The 26,808-nt window shown below is 45.6% G+C and overlaps 1 protein-coding gene across 3 annotated transcripts in view; it reads right to left on the bottom strand.

Moving 5' to 3' along the window:
• Positions 1–17,865: 17,865 nt before the first annotated feature.
• The window catches only part of LOC115175178 (low density lipoprotein receptor adapter protein 1), a 95,187-nt gene continuing 86,244 nt past the window's right edge, over positions 17,866–26,808 (bottom strand). The window contains exons 9-11 of one of the 3 annotated variants that reach the window (XR_003871931.1): positions 20,261–20,289; positions 18,898–19,501; positions 17,866–18,812 (exon numbers count right to left, since the gene is read on the bottom strand). Coding sequence is in view for 2 of the 3 variants with exons in the window: in XM_029734416.1 (XP_029590276.1) it covers positions 19,497–19,501; positions 20,261–20,289 (34 nt within the window). In the remaining variant the exon portion in view is untranslated. Of the gene's footprint in view, positions 19,502–20,260; positions 20,290–26,808 lie in introns of all 3 variants that reach the window. The other 2 variants (XM_029734416.1, XM_029734417.1) reach the window with 2 other exon arrangements.

The following is a 26,808-nucleotide window of genomic DNA, read 5'->3' as shown; positions in this document are numbered from 1 at the left end:
CAGTGTAACAGTGTCCCTGTGTCTCCCAGTATTACAGTGTTGCCCTGGCCCTGTTTCTCCCTGTATTACAGTATTACAGTGTCCCTGTTTCTCGCTGTATTACAGTGTTGCCCTGTCCCTGTTTCTCCCTGTATTACAGTGTTACAGTGTCCCTGTTTCTCCCTCTATTACAGTGTTGCCCTGTCCCTGTTTCTCCCTGTATTACAGTGTTACAGTGTCCCTGTGTCTCCCAGTATTACAGTGTTGCCCTGGCCCTGTTTCTCCCTGTATTACAGTGTCTCTGTTTCTCCCTGTATTACAGTGTTACAGTGTCTCTGTTTCTCCCTGTATTACAGTGTTACAGTGTCACTGTTTCTCCCTGTATTACAGTGTTACAGTGTTCCTGTTTCTCCCTGTAGTAAAGGGTTTCCCCCGTCCCTGTTTCCCCCTGTATTACAGTGGTACAGTGTCCCTGTGTCTCCCAGTATTACAGTGTTGCCCTGTCCCTGTTTCTCCCTTTATTACAGTGTTACAGTGTCCCTGTGTCTCCCAGTATTACAGTGTTACCCTGTCCCTGTTTCTCCCTGTATTACAGTGTTACAGTGTCCCTGTTTCTCGCTGTATTACAGTGTTGCCCTGTCCCTGTTTCTCCCTGTATTACAGTGTTACAGTGTCCCTGTTTCTCCCTCTATTACAGTGTTGCCCTGTCCCTGTTTCTCCCTGTATTACAGTGTTACAGTGTCCCTGTGTCTCCCAGTATTACAGTGTTGCCCTGGCCCTGTTTCTCCCTGTATTACAGTGTCTCTGTTTCTCCCTGTATTACAGTGTTACAGTGTCTCTGTTTCTCCCTGTATTACAGTGTTACAGTGTCACTGTTTCTCCCTGTATTACAGTGTTACAGTGTCCCTGTTTCTCCCTTTATTACAGTGTTACAGTGTCCCTGTGTCTCCCAGTATTACAGTGTTGCCCTGGCCCTGTTTCTCCCTGTATTACAGTATTACAGTGTCTCTGTTTCTCCCTGTGTGCTCTGAGTAGCCTAGATGGAGAGAAGGGGGTAAAATAGAAAAATTATATAAATGTGTAACATTTCACAATGCAATCACATGAAAAAACAATAGGCTACTTTTGTGGTTTTGGTTTCAAGTTTCCCTTTCCTTAGTGATTAGCCCCAAGTTTCCCTTTGCTTAGTGATTAGCCCCAAGTTTCCCTTTGCTTAGTGATTAGCCCCAAGTTTCCCTTTCCTTAGTGATTAGCCCCAAGTTTCCCTTTCCTTAGTGATCAGCCCCAAGTGAATTCGCCTATGTGATAGCTTATTTGTACACAAAAAATATGTAAGAAAATAAATCTATTGAACAAAATAAATCTGCAATTCTGGAGCCCAATTTTGACAGTAACATTATAGCAACAATAGCCTAATTGTCAAACCCCAAAATGAATACAATCAATGGTTTAGGTATTGCACATTAAAATATATTTATCATTCATTCCTGCTTGGACATGTGAGATAAAAGAATTTGAGCTGAGAGTATTGGTATATCCAGAGAAGGCTAAAAAGATGAACCCATTGTTTTGATTTGCTGGAGGATAGAATTGTATTAAATCGAATTATTCATTTCCAATGATTTACCTACCGACTGTAAAGTGAGGGGTGCTGCTAGTGATATTGTGGAATGTAGTCCAAACACTCCACAGCCAAGAATAGCACAGGGTGGAGAATGAAGGCAGGGTTAAAGTGTGGGTATTCATATGTGTGTGTGTGTGTGTGTGTGTGGTTGTGTGTGTGTGTGTGGTTGTGTGTGTGTGTGTATGTGTGTGGTTGTGTGTGTGTGGGTGTGGTTGTGTGTGTGTGTGGTTGTGTGGTTGTGTGTGTGTGGTTGTGTGTGTGGTTGTGTGTGTGTGGTTGTGTGTGTGTGTGTGTGTGTTTGGTGTCCGAGAGATCACACAGGTTGGCACCTCTATAAATCTCCAGCAGCCAATTAAACAGAGAACCCGCTCGCTCACACAAACATACACACACACACACACACGCCTGTGATGTATCTCTGTCTATTACTAAGGGTTACAATAAGCAATGTTAAAGCGCCTAGGTTCAGCTGTGATGTTTAAAAATATCTTTATCTGAAATATCTGAACTCAGACAATTTCCCTGACATTCGCAGACATCACATTCACGGAAAAACGCTGCGGAAGCCTACTGAAGCCTAATTTACCTTTTTAAAGTCAAGTGCGGTGTGCCGACAATGCAGCTTTATGTCGACATCATTGTATAAATCATAGTAATAACAACCTTCTATATTTGAACAAAGTCCTTTATTATGCGTTATTGTTTATGAAACCAAAAAACGTTCTCTGTACAAAGTCTCTGTACAAAAGGTTCCTTTACATGGTCAGGACACTGCAACACAGATCTTCACAAATGATAATATCCCAACATTGTTCATGGAAATCCAACTACTGCATAGACCTCAGCAAAACTAAACAACATTCCTTTGTAAAATAGACTAAGTGATAAAAACGATAAACTTAATTACAAATTTATCAGAGAAAGATCAAATCTATTCTCCTTTTTTAATTAAATGAAAACATTTTTTATTTTTTTTAAACATGACCTAAAGAATAGTTTATAGGATGACTTCATCGTTAAGAGATTTTACTTGAAGATTAAAACTCTGGTATTTTGCCCGGTTGGGATTAGGATTACATTAAATCTACAACATGATGGTTTCTTTGATCAATAGTCAGCCATTTTAATCCTGTAATAGTATTTCAATTGTATTGGGGGGGGCACAAACGTTCTCTCTTTATTAATTTGAATAGCTTATCAAGACAGTCTCACAAAGGAGATTGTGAATAACTCATCTGGTATATTGCTTATCTGTTGCTCCGGATATTGGTTTAGTTTATTGATCCTGTGGATTGCCATTGTCAAACCCATTTTCCCGAGTTTTGCTAGGGAACACAGCTCATCTGAAGATCTCTCCCTGTTACACACACACACACACACACACACACACACACACACACACACACACACACACACACACACACACACACACACACACACACACACACACACACACACACACACACACACACACACACACACACACACACACACACACACCCCCCCCCCCACACACACACACACACAGGGCTGAGGTAACTGCTGCTACTCAAACCATTTCCTCCAGAGTGGAAAGATGAAGTGAAGCTTTACTTTTCTGGGCACGTCAACTTGGGCCAAATGCACCCTATTCCCTATTTAGCACTACTTTTGACCAGGGCCTATAGGGTAGTAGTGCACTATATGGTTTATCCAAATATGCCCTGTATAATACAATATAAATTTGCACATTATACACAAGATATATACAGTGAGTGTACAGAACATTAAGGACACCTACTTTTTCCATGACATAGACTGACCAGGTGAGTCCAGGTGAAAGATATGATCTCTTATTGATGTCACCTGTTAAAATTCAATCAGTGTAGATGAAGGGGAGGAGACGGGTTAAAGAAGGATTTTTAAGTCTTGAGACAATTGAGACATGGATTGTGTGCCATTCAGAGGGTGAACGGGCAAGACAAAAGATGTATGTGCCTTTGAACGTGGTATGGTAGTAGGTGCCAGGTTTGTAATCAAGAACTGCAACGCTGCTGGGTTTCCTGTGTGTATCCAGAATGGTCCACCAACCAAAGGACATCCAACTAACTTGACACAACTGTGTGAAGCATTGGAGTCAACATGGGCCAGCATCCTTGTGGAACGCCTTCAACACTTTGTAGAGTCCATGACCTGATGAATTGAGGCTGTTCTGAGGACAAAAAGGGGGTGCAACTCAATATTAGGAATGTGTTCTTAATGTTTTGTACACTCAGTGTATATATATTTACACATATATATATATATATACACACATTAAATACAAAAACACTGTCATGGGAAGCACAAATAAAACATCACAAATCACCCAGAAAAACAGTTTACATTCCTCCACAAATAAGTCCCCAATCAATACTCTAAACTGTCTGAGTGACACCAGGATATCAAGATGAATCATCAAATGTATTGGTGAATGTTCCAATACGGAACATTAAAACTAAAAACACCCGATCCTTCCACTTCAAACAGCCAACTGTTAGCCTGGGTTCCAGTCTGTTTAGCTATAATTCGGATGCATTAAAATTAAAATCTGATTTTATTTAGCTGGGTGGAGAACCGAGGAACCTCAAGAGTTAACCAATCCTGTGAACGGGTTTAAACAACTCAAGTGTCTATAATTCTTCAACAGCAAAGTTTAGACAAGATAGAAGTTTAATTAAGTAGGGTCTTGTAAACAAAAAAAGGGAGAAATGTAGAGATCTACAGGTCTGTAGTCGAAGTCCAGCCAACTTTTTGATACAGGATACAGTGGTGAGTATCATACTGTCGCCTGTAACAAAACGAAGGGCATTATGGGAGATGGCATCCAATGGTTTAAGAGTAGTAGCAGCTGCACTTTGATAAACAATTTCACCATAATCAAGAACAGAGAAAAAAGTTGAAAGAACCTGTTCGACCTTGGACTTGAAAGGAAACTGAAAACTGAACGATAAACAATTTTGTTTTTTCCTCCTCCAATGCTAGAGTTGTATTCTTTCTCTTTTGTTCACTCAAAGGTGGATTTCACCTTTAATGTTAATGAAGTGGGAAGGAAGGTTGTTCTTTTCAGTCCAGGTGTCTACCAACGAGCCACAGCATGAAAGTGGCTGGTGGTATCAGTCTCCACAGACCTCCCCTACACTGACGTGTTATTTCTGACGTCGTCCTACGTCATACTTCTGGGTCCTGTCCCATAATCTTCTCAATGGGCTTGACAATTAGATCATCAAAATCTATGAAAACGCTGCCATTTATTAAGATATACACACAGTACCAGGGAAAAGTTTGGACACACCTACTCATTCAAGTGTTTTTCTTTATTTTTACTATTTTCTAAATTGTAGAATAACAGTGAAGACATCAAAAACTATGAAATAACACATATGGAATCGTGTAGTTACCAAAAAAGTGGTTAAACAAATCAAAATATATTTTATATTTGAGATTCTTCAAAGTAGCCACCCTTTGCTTTGATGACAGCTTTGCACACTCTTGGCATTCTCTCAACCAGCTTCATGAGGTAGTTACCTGGAATGCATTTCAATTAACAGGTGTGACTTGTTAAAAGTTAATTTGTGGAACTGCTTTCCTTCTTAATGTTTTGGAGCCAATCAGTTGTGTTGTGACAAGGTAGGGATGGTATACAGAAGATAGCCCTATTTGGTAAAAGACCAAGTCCATATTATGCCAAGAACAGCTCAAATAAGCAAAGAGAAACGACAGACTATCATTACTTTAAGACATGAAGATCAGTCAATCTGGAAAATTTCAAGAACTTTTAAAGTTTCTTCAAGTGCAGTTGCAAAAACCATCAAGCGCTATGACAAAACTGGCTCTCATGAGGACCGCCACAGGAAAGGAAGACCCAGAGTTACCTCTGCTGCAGGGATAAGTTCATTAGAGTTAACTGCACCTCAGCTTGCAGCCCAAATAAATGCTTCACAGAGTTCAAGTAACAGACCCATCTCAACATCAACTATTCAGAGGAGACTGGTGTGAATCAGGCCTTCATGGTTGAATTGCTGCAAAGAAACCACTACTAAAGGACACCAATAAGAAGAAGAGATGCCCTTGGGACAAGAAACACGAGCAATGGACATTAGACCGGAAATCTGTCCTTTGGTCTGATGAGATTTTTGCCACCAACCGCCGTGTCTTTATGAGACGCAGAGAAAGTGAACGATGATCTCCGCATGTGTGGTTCCCACCATGAAGCATGGAGGAGGAGGTGTGATGGTGTGGGGATGCTTTGCTGGTGACACTGTCGGTGATTTAGGCACACTTAACCAGCATGGCTACCACAGCATTCTGCAGTGATATGCCATCCCATCTGGTTTGCGCTTAGTGGGACTATCATTTGTTTTTCAACAGGACAATGACCCAAAACACACCTCCAGACTGTGTAAAGGCTATTTGACCAAGAAGAAGAGTGATGGAGTGCTGCATCAGATGACCTGGCCTCCACAATCACCCGACCTCAACCCAATTGAGATGGTTTGGGATGAGTTGGACCGCAGAGTGAAGGAAAAGCAGCAAACAAGTGCTCAGCACATGTAGGAACAACTTCAAGACTATTGGAAAAGCATTCCTCATGAAGCTGGTTGAGAGAATGCCAAGAGTGTCTATCACCATCACTGCCGTCAAGGCAAATGGTGGCTACTTTTGAAGAATCTAAAATCTAAAATATATTTTGATTTGTTTAACACTTTTTTAACACTTTCTTGCTTACTACATATGTGTTATTTCATAGTTTTGATGTCTTCACTATTATTCTAGAATGTAGAAAATAGTAAAAATAAAGAAAATCCCTTGAATGAGTAGGTGTGTCCAAACTTACTGTACATATACAATTATATTTCTGTTTGTGGATGGATTTACTTTTTTTTTTAAACGACAAGTCTACTTCCTGGAAAAAATGTGTCACTTTCATACAGTATTAAACCATGGTGGAACCATATATACTGTCAAAGTATGTGGACACCCCTTCAAATTAGTGGATTCTGCTATTTCAGCCACACCCGTTGCTGACTGGTGTATAAAATCGAGCACATAGCAATGCAATCTCCATAGCTAAACATTGGCAGTAGAATGGCCTTACTGAAGAGCTCAGTGACTTTCAACGTGGCACCATCATAGGATGCCACCTTTCCAACAAGTCAGTTTGTCAAATTACTGCCCTGCTAGAGCTGCCCCTGGTCAACTGTAAGTGCTGTTATTGTGAAGTAGAAACATCTAGGAGCAACAACGGCTCAGCTGCGAAGTGGTAGGCCACACAAGCTCACAGAACGGGACCGCCGAGCGCTGAAGCACGTATAAATCATCTGTCCTCCGTTGCAAAACTCACTACCGAGTTCCAAACTGCCTCTGGATGCAATGTCAGCACATTAACTGTTAGTCAGGAGCCTAATCGCCCAATATCAGTGCCTGAACTCACTAATGCTCTTGTGGTTGAATGGAAGCAAGTCCTCGCAGCAATATCCCAACATCTAGTGGAAAGCCTTCCCAGAAGAGTGAAGGCTGTTATAGCATCAAAGGGGGGGACCAACTCCATAATAATGCCCAAGATTTTGAAATGAGATGTTCAACGAGCAGGGGGTCACATACTTTTGGAGTGAAGCTAGATAGACGGATGAAACCCATTTTGGCAATGAACATTACCTTTGAAGGCTTCCACCATTTTGAAGTAGTCAACTGGGTGGGACCAGAGAGGAAGAGAGGGATTACTCCACCAAAAGTCTGTCCACAACAATAAGACCACAGAGTGAGGAATGTTTTGTGTCTGTTGTTCACGCATATCTGCCCTCTCATTGGCTAGAATGGTCCCTCTAACCTTCTCCCTGCGTTCCATCTTTGAGGACATGTACAGTGCATTCGGGAAAGTATTCAGACCCCTTCCCTTTTTCCACATTTTGTAACGTTACAGCCTTATTCTAAAATGGATTAAATAAAACATTTTACTCAGCACTCTACACACAATAAACCATAATGACAAAGCAAAATCATGAATTTTTTGCAAATGTATTAAAAATATAAAACAGAAATACCTTATTTACATATAAATATTCAGCCCCTTTGCTATGAGACTCGAAATTGAGCTCGGGTGCATCCTGTTTCCATTGATCATCCTTGAGATGTTTCTACAACTTGATTGGAGTCCACCTGTGGTAAATTCAATTGATTGGAAAATATTTGGAAAAGGCCCACACCTGTTTATATAAGGTCCCACAGTTGACAGTGCATGTCAGAGCAAAAACTAAGTCATGAGGTTGAAGGAATTGTCCGTAGAGCTCCGAGACAGGATTGTGTTGGGTCACAGATCTGGGGAAGCGTACCAACGAACACAGTGGCCTCTATTATTCTTAAATAGAAGACGTTTGGAACCACCAAACCACCCGGCCAAACTGAGCAATAATGGAAGAAGGTCATTGGTCAGGGAGGTGACAAAGAACCCAATGGTCACTCTGTGGAGATGGGAGAACCTTCCAGAAGGAGAACCATCTCTGCAGCGCTCCACCAATCAGGCCTTTATGATAGAGTGGCCAGACGGAAGCCACTCCTCAGTAAAAGGCAAATGACAGCCCGCTTGGAGTTTGCCAAAAGGCACCTAAAGGACTCTCAGACCATGAGAAATAGGTTCTCTGGTCTGATGAAACCAAGATAGAACTCTTTGTCCTGAATGCCAAGCGTCACGTCTGGAGGAAACCTGGCACCATCCCTACGGTGAAGCATGGTGGTGGCAGCATCATACTGTGGGGATGTTTTTCAGCGGCAGGGACTGGGAGACTAGTCAGAATCGAGGGAAAGATGAACGGAGCAAAGTACAGAGAGATCCTTGATGAAAACCTGCTCCAGAGCACTCAGGACCTCAGACTGGGGCGAAGGTTCACCTTCCAACAGGACAACGACCCTAAGCACACAGCCAAGACAATGCAGGAGTGGCTTCGGGACAAGTCTCTGAATGTCCTTGAGTGGCCCAGCCAGAGCTCAGACTTGAACCCGATCTAACATCTCTGGAGAGACCTGAAAATTGCTGTGCAGCGACGCTCCCCATCCAACCTGACAGAGCTTGAGAGGATCCGCAGAGAAGAATGGTAGGAACTCACCAAATACAGGTGTGCCAAGCTTGTAGTGTCATACCCAAGAAGACTCGAGGCTGTAATCGCTGCCAAAGGTGCTTCAACAAAGTACTGAGTAAAGGGTCTGAATACTTATGTAAATGTCATATTTAATTTGTATATATTTTTATACATTTGCAAAAATGTACACACACATGCACGTACCCTCCCCCACACACGCACGTATGCACCCTACACACTCCCCCCCCACACACCCCCCGACACACACACACCCCCACACACATACGCACCCCCCCCCCCCCCCCCCCGACACACACACACACACATCTCATCACGACTCCATCCAAGGACATCCTTTGTGTGTGTGAGGACAAACTCTGTGTATAAGAATAACACAAGAGACAATCACATTGTCCATGATGTTACCGCGGTGATAACAGAGGATTTGATCCACTTCACACAACTACCTCCTGAATAGCAACGGAGAAAAAAAACAAATGAGTATTTAGACATTTACGTTCAGGTCTAATTATTGACGTGAAAGATTAAATGATTAGACTACAAAAAAAAACATTGACTAACAAACTTTGATTCTATTCTGACCAGAACCTTTCAAATAACTGAATATACATAGCGATTAACATGAAAAGAATACAGTATATGGAAATAAGTCTATTTTATACACACTAAACACACTATATCGTACCAAATAAGGGTTATTTGGCTTGTAACCATAGCAACCCTTTTTTTTGTGCTATATAGAATAATATTTTTGAAGGTTCTTTAAAGAACCATGCTCATGAATACGGTTCTAAATGGAACCTTTACGGTGCTATAAATAACTGTTTCCAAAAGGTTCTATAAAGAAACATCAAAAAAAGGTTCTATAAGGGCTGCGCTATGGTTACCACCCTTTGTGGGTGCTATATAGAACCCTTTTTGATGGTTCTTTATAGAACTTTTATGGTCAATTATTCTATAAAGAATCTTCTTAAATCTGAAAGGTTCTTTGTAGATCCTTTTGAAGAACCATACAGGGTTTTATTCTTCTGGTTCGCCAGATTATATTGTAAACATTTCATAGGCGTTATTAGTGTGTTAATTGACAAAGTTGTAAAACGTTGTTAAATGGGGGGGGGGGGGGTGTAAAATAAATGAAGCTGTAAAATAGCTAACAATTGATTAAATGTCTCCTGTTGTTCTTTGTTCTTCACAAACAAAGGCTTTAATCAACATGCTTGATAAAAATTGATTTATAATTCTTCAGATAATTTGCAAGACAGTCTGTTCCAGCAGCTTTCTCACCAGCCTACTGGTGGCAGACTACTGGTGGCAGACTACTGGTGGTAGACTACTGGTGGTAGACTACTGGTGGCAGACTACTGGTGGTAGACTACTGGTGGCAGACTACTGGTGGTAGACTACTGGTGGCAGACTACTGGTGGTAGACTACTGGTGACAGACTACTGGTGGTAGACTACTGATGGCAGACTACTGGTGGCAGACTACTGGTGGCAGACTACTGGTGGTAGACTACTGGTGGCAGACTACTGGAGGCAGACTACTGGTGGCAGACTACTGGTGGCAGACTACTGGTGGTAGACTACTGGTGGTAGACTACTGGTGGCAGACTACTGGTGGCAGACTACTGGTGGTAGACTACTGGTGGCAGACTACTGGTGGTAGACTACTGGTGGCAGACTACTGGTGGTAGACTACTGGTGGCAGACTACTGGTGGCAGACTACTGGTGGTAGACTACTGGTGGTAGACTACTGGTGACAGACTACTGGTGGCAGACTACTGGTGGTAGACTACTGGTGGCAGACTACTGGTGGTAGACTACTGGTGGCAGACTACTGGTGGCAGACTACTGGTGGTAGACTACTGGTGGCAGACTACTGGTGGTAGACTACTGGTGGCAGACTACTGGTGTAGACTACTGGTGGCAGACTACTGTACTGGTGGTAGACTACTGGTGGTAGACTACTGGTGACAGACTACTGGTGGCAGACTACTGGTGGTAGACTACTGGTGGCAGACTACTGGTGGTAGACTACTGGTGGTAGACTACTGGTGACAGACTACTGGTGGCAGACTACTGGTGGCAGACTACTGGTGGTAGACTACTGGTGGCAGACTACTGGTGGTAGACTGCTGGTGGCAGACTACTGGTGGCAGACTACTGGTGGCAGACTACTGGTGGTAGACTACTGGTGGTAGACTACTGGTGGCAGACTACTGGTGGCAGACTACTGGTGGTAGACTACTGGTGGCAGACTACTGGAGGCAGACTACTGGTGGCAGACTACTGCTGGTAGACTACTGGTGGCAGACTACTGGTGGCAGACTGGTAGACTACTGGTGGCAGACTACTGGTGGCAGACTACTAATGGCAGACTACTGGTGGCAGACTACTGGTGGTAGACTACTGGTGGTAGACTACTGGTGGCAGACTACTGGTGGCAGACTACTGGTGGCAGACTACTAATGGCAGACTACTGGTGGCAGACTACTGGTGGTAGACTACTGGTGGTAGACTACTGGTGGTAGACTACTGGTGGCAGACTACTGGTGGTAGACTACTGGTGGCAGACTACTGGTGGTAGACTACTGGTGGCAGACTACTGGTGGTAGACTACTGGTGACAGACTACTGGTGGTAGACTACTGGTGACAGACTACTGGTGGTAGACTACTGATGGCAGACTACTGGTGGCAGACTACTGGTGGCAGACTACTGGTGGTAGACTACTGGTGGCAGACTACTGGAGGCAGACTACTGGTGGCAGACTACTGGTGGCAGACTACTGGTGGTAGACTACTGGTGGTAGACTACTGGTGGCAGACTACTGGTGGCAGACTACTGGTGGTAGACTACTGGTGGCAGACTACTGGTGGTAGACTACTGGTGGCAGACTACTGGTGGTAGACTACTGGTGGCAGACTACTGGTGGCAGACTACTGGTGGTAGACTACTGGTGGTAGACTACTGGTGACAGACTACTGGTGGCAGACTACTGGTGGTAGACTACTGGTGGCAGACTACTGGTGGTAGACTACTGGTGGCAGACTACTGGTGGCAGACTACTGGTGGTAGACTACTGGTGGCAGACTACTGGTGGTAGACTACTGGTGGCAGACTACTGGTGGTAGACTACTGGTGGCAGACTACTGGTTGCAGACTACTGGTGGTAGACTACTGGTGGTAGACTACTGGTGACAGACTACTGGTGGCAGACTACTGGTGGTAGACTACTGGTGGCAGACTACTGGTGGTAGACTACTGGTGACAGACTACTGGTGGTAGACTACTGGTGACAGACTACTGGTGGCAGACTACTGGTGGTAGACTACTGGTGGCAGACTACTGGTGGTAGACTGCTGGTGGCAGACTACTGGTGGCAGACTACTGGTGGCAGACTACTGGTGGTAGACTACTGGTGGTAGACTACTGGTGGCAGACTACTGGTGGCAGACTACTGGTGGTAGACTACTGGTGGCAGACTACTGGAGGCAGACTACTGGTGGCAGACTACTGCTGGTAGACTACTGGTGGCAGACTACTGGTGGCAGACTGGTAGACTACTGGTGGCAGACTACTGGTGGCAGACTACTGGTGGCAGACTACTAATGGCAGACTACTGGTGGCAGACTACTGGTGGTAGACTACTGGTGGTAGACTACTGGTGGCAGACTACTGGTGGCAGACTACTGGTGGCAGACTACTAATGGCAGACTACTGGTGGCAGACTACTGGTGGTAGACTACTGGTGGTAGACTACTGGTGGCAGACTACTGGTGGCAGACTACTGGTGGTAGACTACTGGTGGCAGACTACTGGTGGCAGACTACTGGTGGTAGACTACTGGTGGTAGACTACTGGTGGTAGACTACTGGTGGCAGACTACTGGTGGCAGAATACTGGTGGCAGACTACTGGTGGCAAACTACTGGTGGTAGACTACTGGTGGTAGACTACTGGTGGCAGACTACTGGTGGTAGACTACTGGTGGCAGACTACTGGTGGTAGACTACTGGTGGCAGACTACTGGTGGCAGACTACTGGTGGTAGACTACTGGTGGTAGACTACTGGTGGCAGACTACTGGTGGCAGACTACTGGTGGTAGACTACTGGTGGCAGACTACTGGTGGCAGACTACTGGTGGTAGACTACTGGTGGCAGACTACTGGTGGTAGACTACTGGTGGTAGACTACTGGTGGCAGACTACTGGTGGTAGACTACTGATGGCAGACTACTGGTGGCAGACTACTGGTGGCAGACTACTGGTGGTAGACTACTGGTGGCAGACTACTGGTGGTAGACTACTGGTGGTAGACTACTGGTGGCAGACTACTGGTGGTAGACTACTGGTGGCAGACTACTGGTGGCAGACTACTGGTGGTAGACTACTGGTGGCAGACTACTGGTGGTAGACTACTGGTGGCAGACTACTGGTGGTAGACTACTGATGGCAGACTACTGATGGCAGACTACTGGTGGCAGACTACTGGTGGTAGACTACTGGTGGTAGACTACTGGTGGCAGACTACTGGTGGCAGACTACTGGTGGCAGACTACTGGTGGTAGACTACTGGTGGCAGACTACTGGTGGTAGACTACTGGTGGTAGACTACTGGTGGCAGACTACTGGTGGTAGACTACTGGTGGCAGACTACTGGTGGCAGACTACTGGTGGCAGACTACTGGTGGCAGACTACTGGTGGCAGACTACTGGTGGTAGACTACTGGTGGCAGACTACTGGTGGCAGACTACTGGTGGGGCAGACTACTGCTGGCAGACTACTGGTGGTAGACTACTGGTGGTAGACTACTGGTGGCAGACTACTAGTGGTAGACTACTGATGGCAGACTACTGGTGGCAGACTACTGGTGGTAGACTACTGGTGGTAGACTACTGGTGGCAGACTACTGGTGGTAGACTACTGGTGGTAGACTACTGGTGGCAGACTACTGGTGGCAGACTACTGGTGGTAGACTACTGGTGACAGACTACTGGTGACAGACTACTGGTGGTAGACTACTGGTGACAGACTACTGGTGGCAGACTACTGGTGGTAGACTACTGGTGGCAGACTACTGGTGGTAGACTGCTGGTGGCAGACTACTGGTGGTAGACTACTGGTGGCAGACTACTGGTGGTAGACTACTGGTGGTAGACTACTGGTGGCAGACTACTGGTGGCAGACTACTGGTGGTAGACTACTGGTGGCAGACTACTGGAGGCAGACTACTGGTGGCAGACTACTGCTGGTAGACTACTGGTGGCAGACTACTGGTGGCAGACTGGTAGACTACTGGTGGCAGACTACTGGTGGCAGACAACTGGTGGCAGACTACTAATGGCAGACTACTGGTGGCAGACTACTGGTGGTAGACTACTGGTGGTAGACTACTGGTGGCAGACTACTGGTGGTAGACTACTGGTGGCAGACTACTGGTGGCAGACTACTGGTGGCAGACTACTGGTGGTAGACAACTGGTGGCAGACTACTGGTGGCAGACTACTGGTGGCAAACTACTGGTGGTAGACTACTGGTGGTAGACTACTGGTAGCAGACTACTGGTGGTAGACTACTGGTGGCAGACTACTGGTGGCAGACTACTGGTGGTAGACTACTGGTGGTAGACTACTGGTGGCAGACTACTGGTGGTAGACTACTGGTGGTAGACTACTGGTGGTAGACTACTGGTGGCAGACTACTGGTGGCAGACTACTGGTGGTAGACTACTGGTGGCAGACTACTGGTGGCAGACTACTGGTGGTAGACTACTGGTGGCAGACTACTGGTGGTAGACTACTGATGGCAGACTACTGGTGGTAGACTACTAGTGGCAGACTACTAGTGGCAGACTACTGGTGGTAGACTACTGGTGGTAGACTACTGGTGGCAGACTACTGGTGGCAGACTACTGGTGGTAGACTACTGGTGGCAGACTACTGGTGGTAGACTACTGGTGGCAGACTACTGGTGGCAGACTACTGGTGGTAGACTACTGGTGGCAGACTACTGGTGGTAGACTACTGGTGGCAGACTACTGGTGGCAGACTACTGGTGGGAGACTACTGGTGGCAGACTACTGGTGGCAGACTACTGGTGGTAGACTACTGGTGGCAGACTACTGGTGGTAGACTACTGATGGCAGACTACTGGTGGTAGACTACTAGTGGCAGACTACTAGTGGCAGACTACTGGTGGTAGACTACTGGTGGTAGACTACTGGTGGCAGACTACTGGTGGCAGACTACTGGTGGTAGACTACTGGTGGCAGACTACTGGTGGTAGACTACTGGTGGCAGACTACTGGTGGCAGACTACTGGTGGTAGACTACTGGTGGCAGACTACTGGTGGCAGACTACTGGTGGTAGACTACTGGTGGCAGACTACTGGTGGCAGACTACTGGTGGCAGACTACTGGTGGTAGACTACTGGTGGCAGACTACTGGTGGCAGACTACTGGTGGTAGACTACTGGTGGCAGACTACTGGTGGCAGACTACTGGTGGTAGACTACTGGTGGCAGACTACTGGTGGCAGACTACTGCTGGCAGACTACTGGTGGTGGACTACTGGTGGCAGACTCTTGAGACAACAGTTGCACCTCTACTTAGGCTTCATCCCAAATAGCTCCCTATTCCCTATATTCAGTGGTATTCGACCCCCTTGGCATTTTTCCTATTTTGTTGCCTTACAACCTGGAATTAAAATGGATTTTTTTGGGGGTTTGTATCATTTGATTTACACAACATGCCTACCACTTTGAAGATGCAAAATATTTTTTCTTGTGAAACAAACAAGAAATAAGACAAAAAAAATGAAAACTTGAGCGTGCATAACTATTCACCCCCCCAAAATCAATACTTTGTAGAGCCACCTTTTGCAGCAATTACAGCTGCAAGTCTCTTGGGGTATGTCTCTATAAGCTTGGCACATCTAGCCACTGGGATTTTTGCCCATTCTTCAAGGCAAAACTGCTCCAGCTCCTTCAAGTCGGATGGGTTCCACTGGTGTACAGCAATCTTTAAGTCATACCACAGATTCTCAATTGGATTGAGGTCTGGGCTTTGACTAGGCCATTCGTAAAAATTTAAATGTTTCCCCTTAAACCACTCGAGTGTTGCTTTAGCAGTATGCTTAGGGTCATTGTCCTGTTGTAAGGTGAACTTCCGTCCCAATCTCTGGAAGACTGAAACAAGTTTCCCTCAAGAACTTCCCTGTATTTAGCGCCATTCATCATTCTTTCAATTCTGACCAGTTTTTCAGTCCCTGCCGATGAAAAACATCCCCACAGCATAATGCTGCCACCACCATGCTTCACTGTGGGGATGATGTTCTCGGGGTGATGAGAGGTGTTGGGTTTGCGCCAGACATAGCGTTTTCCTTGATGGCCAAAAACCTTAATTTTAGTCTCATCTGACCAGAGTAACTTCTTCCATATGTTTGGGGAGTCTGCCACATGCCTTTTGGTGAACACAAAACGTGTTTGCTTATTTTTTCTTTAAGCAATGGCTTTTTTCTGGCCACTCTTCCCTAATGCCCAGCTCTGTGGAGTGTAGGGCTTAAAGTGGTCCTACGGACAGATACTCCAATCTCCGCTGTGGAGCTTTGCAGCTCCTTCAGGGTTATCTTTGGTCTCTTTGTTGCCTCTCTTATTAATGCCCTCCTTGCCTGGTCCGTGAGATTTGGTGGGCGGCCCTCTCTTGGCAGGTTTGTTGTGGTGCCAAATTCTTTCAATTTTTTTAATAATGGATTTAATGGTGCTCCGTGGGATGTTCAAAGTTCTAATATTATTTTTTAACCCAACCCTGATCTGTAATTCTCCACAACTTTGTCCCTGACCTGTTTGGAGAGCTCCTTGGTCTGTCTTCATGGTGCCGCTTGCTGAGTGGTGCCCCTTGCTGAGTGGTGCCCCTTGCTGAGTGGTGCCCCTTGCTGAGTGGTGCCCCTTGCTTAGTGGTGCCCCTTGCTTGGTGGTGTTGCAGACTCTGGGGCCTTTCAGAACAGGTGTCTATATACTGAGATCATGTGACAGATCATGTGACACTTAGATTGCACACAGGTGGACTTTATTTAACTAATTGTGTGACTTCTGAAGGTAATTGGTTGCACCAGATCTTATTTAGGGGCTTCACAGCAAAAGGGGTGAATACACTTTTCCGGGTCTTTTTTTGTTGTTGATTTTTTTGAAACAAGTCATTTTTTTTCATTTCACTTCACCAATTTGGACTATTTTGTGTATGTCCATTACATGAAATCCAAATAAAAATCTATTTAAATTACAAGTTGTAATGCAACAAAATAGGAAAAACACCAAGGGGGATGAATACTTTTGCATGGCACTGTAGTGCACTACTTTTGACAAGAGACCTATGTGGGCCCTGATTAACAGTAGTGTACTATATATTGTTACGATATGGGGGAAGGTCAGTGTTCGGACATAAACACACTATCCAGTATACACTTCCACACTCCATCCCCCAGGAGGCAGCAGCATTCTTAAAGGGGTCCAGGTGTTGAGCCTGGTTGATAAACACAGGTGTTGCTAATTGGGATGATGGTCAGTCAGTGTCCCAGCTGGTAAGTCGTGAGTCTGCTGGTTGGTTTGGTGGCCGTGAGGCTGCTGGTTGGTTTTGCGGCCACATTTTTTATGTTTATTTTCGTCACCATCTGAACAACTAATAATCCGCTTGGACTGGCCGACCAAGAGGACATGACCGAGCCGTTTCCTTGGGCACATGTGCATCCAACACGGTTCATTCAGGTTACAGACCATGTAATAGGCCTAGGACCCCTAGACAAAGAGAGTCCAACAATATCCGTAGGCTAGTTACGGGTTTGGCAAGTCTAACGAATAGGGTGCTACTTCACACGCAGACTGAGAGATCAGAGAGTTTCTGTACTTAGGTTGAGAGATGAATGCTGTTTTTCCATGTTACTTAGGTTGAGAGATGAATGCTGTTTTTCCATGTTACTTAGGTAGAGAGATGAATGCTGTTTTTCCATGTTACTTAGGTAGAGAGATGAATGCTGTTTTTCCATGTTCCTTAGGTAGAGAGATGAATGCTGTTTTTCCATGTTACTTAGGTAGAGAGATGAATGCTGTTTTTCCATGTTCCTTAGGTAGAGAGATGAATGCTGTTTTTCCATATTACTTAGGTAGAGAGATGAATGCTGTTTTTCCATGTTACTTAGGTAGAGAGATGAATGCTGTTTTTCCATGTTACTTAGGTAGAGAGATGAATGCTGTTTTTCCATGTTACTTAGGTAGAGAGATGAATGCTGTTTTTCCATGTTCCTTAGGTAGAGAGATGAATGCTGTTTTTCCATGTTACTTAGGTAGAGAGATGAATGCTGTTTTTCCATGTTCCTTAGGTAGAGAGATGAATGCTGTTTTTCCATGTTACTTAGGTAGAGAGATGAATGCTGTTTTTCCATGTTACTTAGGTAGAGAGATGAAGGCTGTTTTTCCATGTTACTTAGGTAGAGAGATGAATGCTGTTTTTCCATGTTCCTTAGGTAGAGAGATGAAGGCTGTTTTTCCATGTTACTTAGGTAGAGAGATGAATGCTGTTTTTCCATATTACTTAGGTAGAGAGATGAATGCTGTTTTTCCATGTTCCTTAGGTAGAGAGATGAATGCTGTTTTTCCATGTTACTTAGGTAGAGAGATGAATGCTGTTTTTCCATGTTACTTAGGTAGAGAGATGAATGCTGTTTTCCATGTTACTTAGGTAGAGAGATGAATGCTGTTTTTCCATGTTACTTAGGTAGAGAGATGAATGCTGTTTTTCCATGTTCCTTAGGTAGAGAGATGAATGCTGTTTTCCATGTTACTTAGGTAGAGAGATGAATGCTGTTTTCCATGTTACTTAGGTAGAGAGATGAATGCTGTTTTTCCATGTTACTTAGGTAGAGAGATGAATGCTGTTTTTCCATGTTCCTTAGGTAGAGAGATGAATGCTGTTTTTCCATGTTCCTTAGGTAGAGAGATGAATGCTGTTTTCCATGTTACTTAGGTAGAGAGATGAATGCTGATTAGTTCTAGTACACTAGAATCAGAGTGATCTACAGGCAGACAGAGGGCTGTTTGACCTGTCCAGAGCTGGTGGTTTGTGGGACAGCAGTATGTTTGACCTGTCCAGAGCTGGAGGTTTGTGGGGACAGCAGTATGTTTGACCTGTCCAGAGCTGGTGGTTTGTGGGACAGCAGTATGTTTGACCTGTCCAGAGCTGGTGGTTTGTGGGGACAGCAGTATGTTTGACCTGTCCAGAGCTGGAGGTTTGTGGGGACAGCAGTATGTTTGACCTGTCCAGAACTGGTGGTTTGTGGGACAGCAGTATGTTTGACCTGTCCAGAGCTGGTGGTTTGTGGGACAGCAGTATGTTTGACCTGTCCAGAGCTGGTGGTTTGTGGGGACAGCAGTATGGTTGACCTGTCCAGAGCTGGTGGTTTGTGGGGCAGCAGTATGTTTGATAGTCTTGGTTGGATGTTTGTGCGGACAATGTGTGAGTCTGTTGTTGTTTATAGGGACTGGCAGCCTTTGTTTGTGGGGATACAGGATGTCTGATGGTTTGTGGGGACAGCAGTATGTCTGACAGCCTTGGTTGTTTTGTGGGGACAGCAGGGTGTCTGACAGCCTTGGTTGTTTTGCAGTATGTCTGGCCGTTGTTGTTGTGTTAGTCTGAGTCGTCACTGCTCGGGGACATGAGGTCCTCTAGGGGGAGGTGGTGGTGGTGGTGGTGGTCCTCCTGCTGCAGAGGGCTCAGAGCTGCATCCTCAGACTGTGGAGAAAGTGATGGGGAGGGAGGAGAAAGCGAGGGGGAGGGAGGAGAGAGAGAGGGGGAGGGAGGAGAGAGCGAGGGGGAGGGAGGAGAAAGCGAGGGGGAGGGAGGAGAAAGCGAGGGGGAGGGAGGAGAGAGAGAGCAAGAGGTGAGAGAAAGAAGAGGAGAAGTTTAAGCGAATAGGAGACAATATTAAAAGCGGGGGGAACAGGCGGGAGGGAGACGAGACAAAGGTACATAGTGCAATCTGGCAGAGACAGAAAGGGAATCACAATAGCTCCATTCTGACAGACAGACAGACAGACAGACAGACAGACAGACAGACAGACAGACAGACAGACAGACAGACGGGGATGGAAGACATGTGTTTACATAACATGCTACTGTACATACTAACATACTAATATATAGTATACGGTATAGATATTTAAGCAATAAGGCACGAGGGGGGTGTGGTATATGGCCAATATACCACGACTAAAGACTGTTCTTAAGTACGACGCATCACGGAGTACAGCCCTTAGTTGTAGTACATTGGCCATATACCACACACCCCTGAGGTGCCTTATTGCTATTATAAACTGGTTACCAACGTAATTAGAGCAGTAAAAATAAATATTTTGTCATACCCGTGGTATATGGTCTGATATACCACGGCTGTCAGCCAAATCAGCATTCACTGCTCAAACCACCCAGTTTATAATAGAATATATATCATGCATTGTGTAACAAACATCCTGTTGATGTTACCTCACTTACCAGTGTCCATCTCTTCTACCTCCATACTGCTGCATGGTGGGTTGAAGAGACACAAAACACACCTTGACTTCTCTAAACATTAAGAAACCGTTGTATGCACACACGAACACACACACACACACACACACACACGAACACACACACACACACACGAACACACACACACGCACGCACACACACACACACACACGAACACACACACGCACACACACACACACGGACACACACACATGAACACACACGCACACACACGGACACACGGACACACACACGAACACACACACACGAACACACACACACGCACACACACACACATGAACACACGAACACACGCGCACACACACGGACACACACACACACACACACGAACACACACGCAGGCAGGCAGACACGCACGCACGGACACACACACATGAACACACGAACACACGCGCACACACACGGACACACACACACACACACACGAACACACACGCAGGCAGGCAGACACACACGCACACACACACACACGCACACACACGGACACACACACACACACACAGCAAGGCTGGACTTTGAGAACTGCCATAGTTTCCATCATTGAAACAGTTCGTTCAGTGGGAGATGAACAGACTGAACGGCAGGTGCTTTATAGTATTTTTACCCTCATGAGTAAATGTAATGAACACAAATAGAGACATAGCATTCAGTGTGGTAAAGGTTTCTAAAGCTTAGTGTTATTAAAAGTTAAATGCACTAAATCAACGTCCACTTTTCCCCAAGTCTGAAACTTCAGCTTAATTCTAAAAACCATGAGAACATCTAATTTATTGATCAGGGTGAATTATTCAAACTTCCATAATGCATTAAGAAGCCCTGGCTAACGTTTTCATCTCTGTCGAACTGCAGATTTAACTTAGATGAGAGAATCAAATCAAATGTATTTATATAGCCCTTCTTACATCAGCTGATATCTCAAAGTGCTGTACAGAAACCCATCCTAAAAACCCCAAACAGCAAAGCAAAGCAGGTGTAGAAGCACGGTGGCTAGGAAAAACTCCCTAGGAAAAACTCCCCAGAAAGGCCAGAACCTAGGAAGAAACCTAGAGAGGAACCAGGCTATGAGGGGTGGCCAGTCCTCTTCTGGCTGTGCCGGGTGGAGAAAACTGGGGGGAAAAAAATCAAAAGTCCATCTTATGATGCATAGTGTGTAAGATGAATTACATGCCGACTAGAACGAGGCGTCCGCCATCGCGCGCAATGTTGATTCACACCAGACGCGATCAGGACACGAAGGTTGAAATATCAAAACCAATACAAAAACTACCGATATTAATTTGGGGACACGTCGAAAAGCATTAAACGTTCATGGCAATTTAGCTACAGTGGCTAGCTTGCTGTTGCTAGCTAATTTGTCCTGGGATATAAACATTGGGTTGTTATCTTAACAGGAAGATCGAAAAGAAAGAAAGCGGCCATGCCTCTGTTACCCACGAGGCATTGTGATTGATTGTAGTCTTTAACAGGACCTGCAGCGGTTCAATTGAGAAACAGAGGAAAATTACACAGCTTTCAGCTACTTAGATTTGTGTGTGTGTGTGCGTGTGCGAGCGCGTGTGTGTGTGTGCTACCTGCTCTAACCACTAGGCTACCTGCCTCTAACCACTAGGCTACCTGCCGCCCCTGCCTCCTTAGTGTTTGCTCGAGCAATGATGTTTAATCTTGCTCGTTCGACTTTTGAATCGACTTTTGTACAGTAGTGTGTGTGTGTGTGTGTGTGTGTGTGTGTGTGTGTGTATGTGTATGTGTGTGTGTGTGTGTGTGTGTGTGTGTGTGTGTGTGTGTGTGTGTGTGTGTGTGTGTGTGTGTGTGTGTGTGTGTGTGTGTGTGTGTGTGTGTGTGTGTGTGTTGTGTGTGTGTGTGTGTGTGTGTGTGTGTGTGTGTGTGTGTGTGTGTGTATGTGTGTGTGTGTGTGTGTGTGTGTGTGTGTGTGTGTATGTGTGTGTGTGTGTGTGTGTGTGTGTGTGTGTATGTGTATGTGTGTGTGTGTGTGTGTGTGTGTGTGTGTGTGTGTGTGTGTGTGTGTGTGTGTGTGTGTGTGTCTGTGTGTGTGTGTGTGTGTGTGTGTGTGTATGTGTATGTGTGTGTGTGTGTGTGTGTTTGTGTGTGTGTGTGTGTGTGTGTGTATGTGTATGTGTATGTGTGTGTGTGTGTGTATGTGTATGTGTGTGTGTGTGTGTGTGTGTGTGTGTGTATGTGTATGTGTGTGTGTGTGTGTGTTAGGGCTGGGCGACATATCGGATTCATTTGAATTTATTTTTGAAGTGTTCCATATTTTCTTCTTCTTCATCATCAGCGTTCTCACGTTTTGCGGTAGTGTTTTGCGGTAGTGTTTTGCGGTAGTGTTTTGCGGTAGTGTTTTGCGGTAGTGTTTTGCGGTAGTGTTTTGCGGTAGTGTTTTGCGGTAGTGTTTTGCGGTAGTGTGATCAATCACGTTACAAAAGCAAAAGACCAAGTGGGGGGAAAAATACTGCACCTAAACGAGGCCCACAGCCTGGGAGGACAGGACTCCTTCATTCAATACACCTTGTAATTCATCTGCAGTAAAACTTTGTAAACCAAAGTACTTCTCTGCGGCTGCCGCCACAAAATCTATTTTCTCTGATATACTATCCATTTCTGCAGAAGAGTTTGTTATTTGTATTTTATTAGGGATCCTCATTAGCTGGTCCCCGAGGCAGCAGATACTCTTCCTGGGGTCCAAACATATTAAAGCACTTAACATTACATATAAAACAAAAGATAAAACAGTACATCATATAACATTATTATTCCACTATAAATCTACAATACATAATGTTCAATACCACCATGCAACAATATTACAATGTACGTCTATGCATGTGTCTGTACCTGTGTGTGTCTCTTCACAGTCCCCGCCGTTCCATAAGGTGTATTTTTATCTGTTTTTTAAATCTGATTCTACTGCTGCATCAGTTACTTTGATGTGGAATAGAGTTCCATGTAGTCATGGCTCTATGTAGTACTGTGCATCTCCCATAGTCTGTTCTGGACTTGGGGATTGTGAAGAGACCTCTGGTGGAATGTCTTGTGGGGTATGCATGGGTGTCATTCAGCTTGAAGAGACCTCTGGTGGCATGTCTTGTGGGGTATGCATGGGTGTCATTCAGCTTGAAGAGACCTCTGGTGGCATGTCTTGTGGGGTATGCATGAGTGTCATTCAGCTTGAAGAGACCTCTGGTGGCATGTCTTGTGGGGTATTCATGGGTGTCATTCAGCTTGAAGAGACCTCTGGTGGCATGTCTTGTGGGGTATGCATGGGTGTCATTCAGCTTGAAGAGACCTCTGGTGGCATGTCTTGTGGGGTATGCATGGGTGTCATTCAGCTTGAAGAGACCTCTGGTGGCATGTCTTGTGGGGTATGCATGAGTGTCATTCAGCTTGAAGAGACCTCTGGTGGCATGTCTTGTGGGGTATGCATGGGTGTCATTCAGCTTGAAGAGACCTCTGGTGGCATGTCTTGTGGGATATGCATGGGTGTCATTCAGCTTGAAGAGACCTCTGGTGGCATGTCTTGTGGGATATGCATGGGTGTCATTCAGCTTGAAGAGACCTCTGGTGGCATGTCTTGTGGGGTATGCATGGGTGTCATTCAGCTTGAAGAGACCTCTGGTGGCATGTCTTGTGGGGTATGCATGGGTGTCATTCAGCTTGAAGAGACCTCTGGTGGCATGTCTTGTGGGGTATGCATGGGTGTCATTCAGCTTGAAGAGACCTCTGGTGGCATGTATTGTGGGATATGTATGGGTGTCATTCAGCTTAAAGAGACCTCTGGTGGCATGTCTTGTGGGATATGTATGGGTGTCATTCAGCTTGAAGAGACCTCTGGTGGCATGTCTTGTGGGGTATGCATGGGTGTCATTCAGCTTGAAGAGACCTCTGGTGGCATGTCTTGTGGGGTATGCATGGGTGTCATTCAGCTTGAAGAGACCTCTGGTGGCATGTCTTGTGGGATATGCATGGGTGTCATTCAGCTTGAAGAGACCTCTGGTGGCATGTATTGTGGGATATGTATGGGTGTCATTCAGCTTAAAGAGACCTCTGGTGGCATGTATTGTGGGATATGTATGGGTGTCATTCAGCTTGAAGAGACCTCTGGTGGCATGTCTTGTGGGGTATGCATGGGTGTCATTCAGCTTGAAGAGACCTCTGGTGGCATGTCTTGTGGGGTATGCATGGGTGTCATTCAGCTTGAAGAGACCTCTGGTGGCATGTCTTGTGGGGTATGCATGGGTGTCATTCAGCTTGAAGAGACCTCTGGTGGCATGTCTTGTGGGGTATGCATGGGTGTCATTCAGCTTGAAGAGACCTCTGGTGGCATGTCTTGTGGGGTATGCATGGGTGTCATTCAGCTTGAAGAGACCTCTGGTGGAATGTCTTGTGGGATATGCATGGGTGTCATTCAGCTTGAAGAGACCTCTGGTGGCATGTCTTGTGGGGTATGCATGGGTGTCATTCAGCTTGAAGAGACCTCTGGTGGCATGTCTTGTGGGATATGCATGGGTGTCATTCAGCTTGAAGAGACCTCTGGTGGCATGTCTTGTGGGGTATGCATGGGTGTCATTCAGCTTGAAGAGACCTCTGGTGGCATGTCTTGTGGGGTATGCATGGGTGTCATTCAGCTTGAAGAGACCTCTGGTGGCATGTCTTGTGGGATATGCATGGGTGTCATTCAGCTTGAAGAGACCTCTGGTGGCATGTATTGTGGGATATGTATGGGTGTCATTCAGCTTAAAGAGACCTCTGGTGGCATGTATTGTGGGATATGTATGGGTGTCATTCAGCTTGAAGAGACCTCTGGTGGCATGTCTTGTGGGGTATGCATGGGTGTCATTCAGCTTGAAGAGACCTCTGGTGGCATGTCTTGTGGGATATGCATGGGTGTCATTCAGCTTGAAGAGACCTCTGGTGGCATGTCTTGTGGGGTATGCATGGGTGTCATTCAGCTTGAAGAGACCTCTGGTGGCATGTCTTGTGGGGTATGCATGGGTGTCATTCAGCTTGAAGAGACCTCTGGTGGCATGTCTTGTGGGGTATGCATGGGTGTCATTCAGCTTGAAGAGACCTCTGGTGGAATGTCTTGTGGGATATGCATGGGTGTCATTCAGCTTGAAGAGACCTCTGGTGGCATGTCTTGTGGGGTATGCATGGGTGTCATTCAGCTTGAAGAGACCTCTGGTGGCATGTCTTGTGGGGTATGCATGGGTGTCATTCAGCTTGAAGAGACCTCTGGTGGCATGTCTTGTGGGGTATGCATGGGTGTCATTCAGCTTGAAGAGACCTCTGGTGGCATGTCTTGTGGGATATGCATGGGTGTCATTCAGCTTGAAGAGACCTCTGGTGGCATGTATTGTGGGATATGTATGGGTGTCATTCAGCTTAAAGAGACCTCTGGTGGCATGTCTTGTGGGGTATGCATGGGTGTCATTCAGCTTGAAGAGACCTCTGGTGGCATGTCTTGTGGGATATGCATGGGTGTCATTCAGCTTGAAGAGACCTCTGGTGGCATGTCTTGTGGGGTATGCATGAGTGTCATTCAGCTTGAAGAGACCTCTGGTGGCATGTCTTGTGGGATATGCATGGGTGTCATTCAGCTTCTCAACACCTCTTACAGTTTGAACTCTTAAGACAGTGGAACAAATCCCCCGCTAACCTTAACAACCCCTCTCATGCTGTCTGTCTCCTATACAAGATAAGACCTGCTCCCCCCACTAACCTTAACAACCCCTCTCATGCTGTCTGTCTCCTATAAAAGATAAGACCTGCTCCCCCACTAACCTTAACAACCCTTCTCATGCTGTCTGTCTTCTATAAAAGATAAGACCTGCTCCCCCCACTAACCTTAACAACCCCTCTCATGCTGTCTGTCTTCTATAAAAGATAAGACCTGCTCCCCCCACTAACCTTAACAACCCCTCTCATGCTGTCTGTCTCCTATAAAAGATAAGACCTGCTCCCCCCGCTAACCTTAACAACCCCTCTCATGCTGTCTGTCTCCTATAAAAGATAAGACCTGCTCCCCCCACTAACCTTAGCAACCCCTCTCATGCTGTCTGTCTCCTATAAAAGATAAGACCTGCTCCCCCACTAACCTTAACAACCCCTCTCATGCTGTCTGTCTCCTATAAAAGATAAGATCTAGTCCCCCGCTAACCTTAACAACCCTTCTCATGCTGTCTGTCTTCTATAAAAGATAAGACCTGCTCCCCCACTAACCTTAACAACCCCTCTCATGCTGTCTGTCTTCTATAAAAGATAAGACCTGCTCCCCCCACTAACCTTAACAACCCCTCTCATGCTGTCTGTCTCCTATAAAAGATAAGACCTGCTCCCCCCACTAACCTTAACAACCCCTCGCATGCTGTCTGTGTCCTATAAAAGATAAGACCTAGTCCCCCACTAACCTTAACAACCCCTCTCATGCTGTCTGTCTTCTATAAAAGATAAGACCTGCTCCCCCACTAACCTTAACAACCCCTCTCATGCTG

The sequence above is a fragment of the Salmo trutta genome, chromosome 35, assembly GCF_901001165.1.
Source record: "Salmo trutta chromosome 35, fSalTru1.1, whole genome shotgun sequence".
Lineage (NCBI taxonomy): Eukaryota > Metazoa > Chordata > Actinopteri > Salmoniformes > Salmonidae > Salmo > Salmo trutta.
The sequence above is the reverse complement of the archived record's forward strand: the minus strand, read 5'-3'. Positions and strand labels throughout refer to the sequence as shown.